The sequence below is a fragment of the Lagopus leucura genome, unplaced genomic scaffold (genome assembly GCF_019238085.1).
Source record: "Lagopus leucura isolate 7727_CA_CO unplaced genomic scaffold, USGS_WTPT01 31509-0_obj-0_obj, whole genome shotgun sequence".
NCBI lineage: Eukaryota > Metazoa > Chordata > Aves > Galliformes > Phasianidae > Lagopus > Lagopus leucura.
Window position 1 is genome coordinate 1 of NW_024963684.1, and position 631 is coordinate 631.

Below are 631 nucleotides of genomic sequence, written 5' to 3' on the forward strand. Positions count from 1 at the left end.
TGGGTCCTGGTTGGTTCTGCTGGGTCCCGCTGGGCTCCTGGTGCTGACGTGGTTCCGGCGGCGCCGTCCCGTCCCCGCAGTTTTCGCTCAGCCCATCGTCAGCAAGGCGAAGCCGGAGCTGCTGCGCACGCACTTCATCCCCACCATGGAGAAGCTGAAGAAGCGGGCCGGGAAGGTGGTGTCGGAGGAGGAGCAGCTGCGCATGGAGGCCAAGGCGGAGGCCGAGGACGCGGAGCTGCTCATCCGCGACGAGTTCTCCGTGCTCTGCCGCGACCTCTACGCCCTCTACCCGCTGCTCATCCGCTACGTCGACAACAACCGGTCAGGGACGGCGCCGTGGGGACGTCACTGGGGCTGGCGGTGGCCATGGGGACATCGCTGGGGCCGTGGGGTCATTGTTGGGGCCATGGGGACGTCACTGGGGCGGTGGGGACATCATTGGGGCCATAGGGACGTCACTGGGGCCATGGGGACGTCATTGGGGCTGGTGGTGGCCATGGGGACGTCATTGGGGCGGTGGGGACATCATTGGGGCCATGGGGACGTCACTGGGGCCATGGGGACATCATTGGGCTGGTGGTGGACATGGGGACGTCATTGGGGCGGTGGGGACATCATTGGGGCCATAGGG

General features: G+C 67.0%; 1 protein-coding gene across 1 annotated transcript in view; it reads left to right on the plus strand.

Moving 5' to 3' along the window:
- Positions 1–6: 6 nt before the first annotated feature.
- LOC122191290 (ryanodine receptor 1-like) overlaps positions 7–631 on the plus strand; it is a gene marked incomplete at its 3' end in the record, with an annotated part of 1409 nt that continues 784 nt past the window's right edge. The window contains exon 1 of the mRNA XM_042891532.1: positions 7–321. Within this exon, the coding sequence (XP_042747466.1) occupies positions 146–321 (176 nt within the window). The remainder of the gene's footprint in view (positions 322–631) is intronic.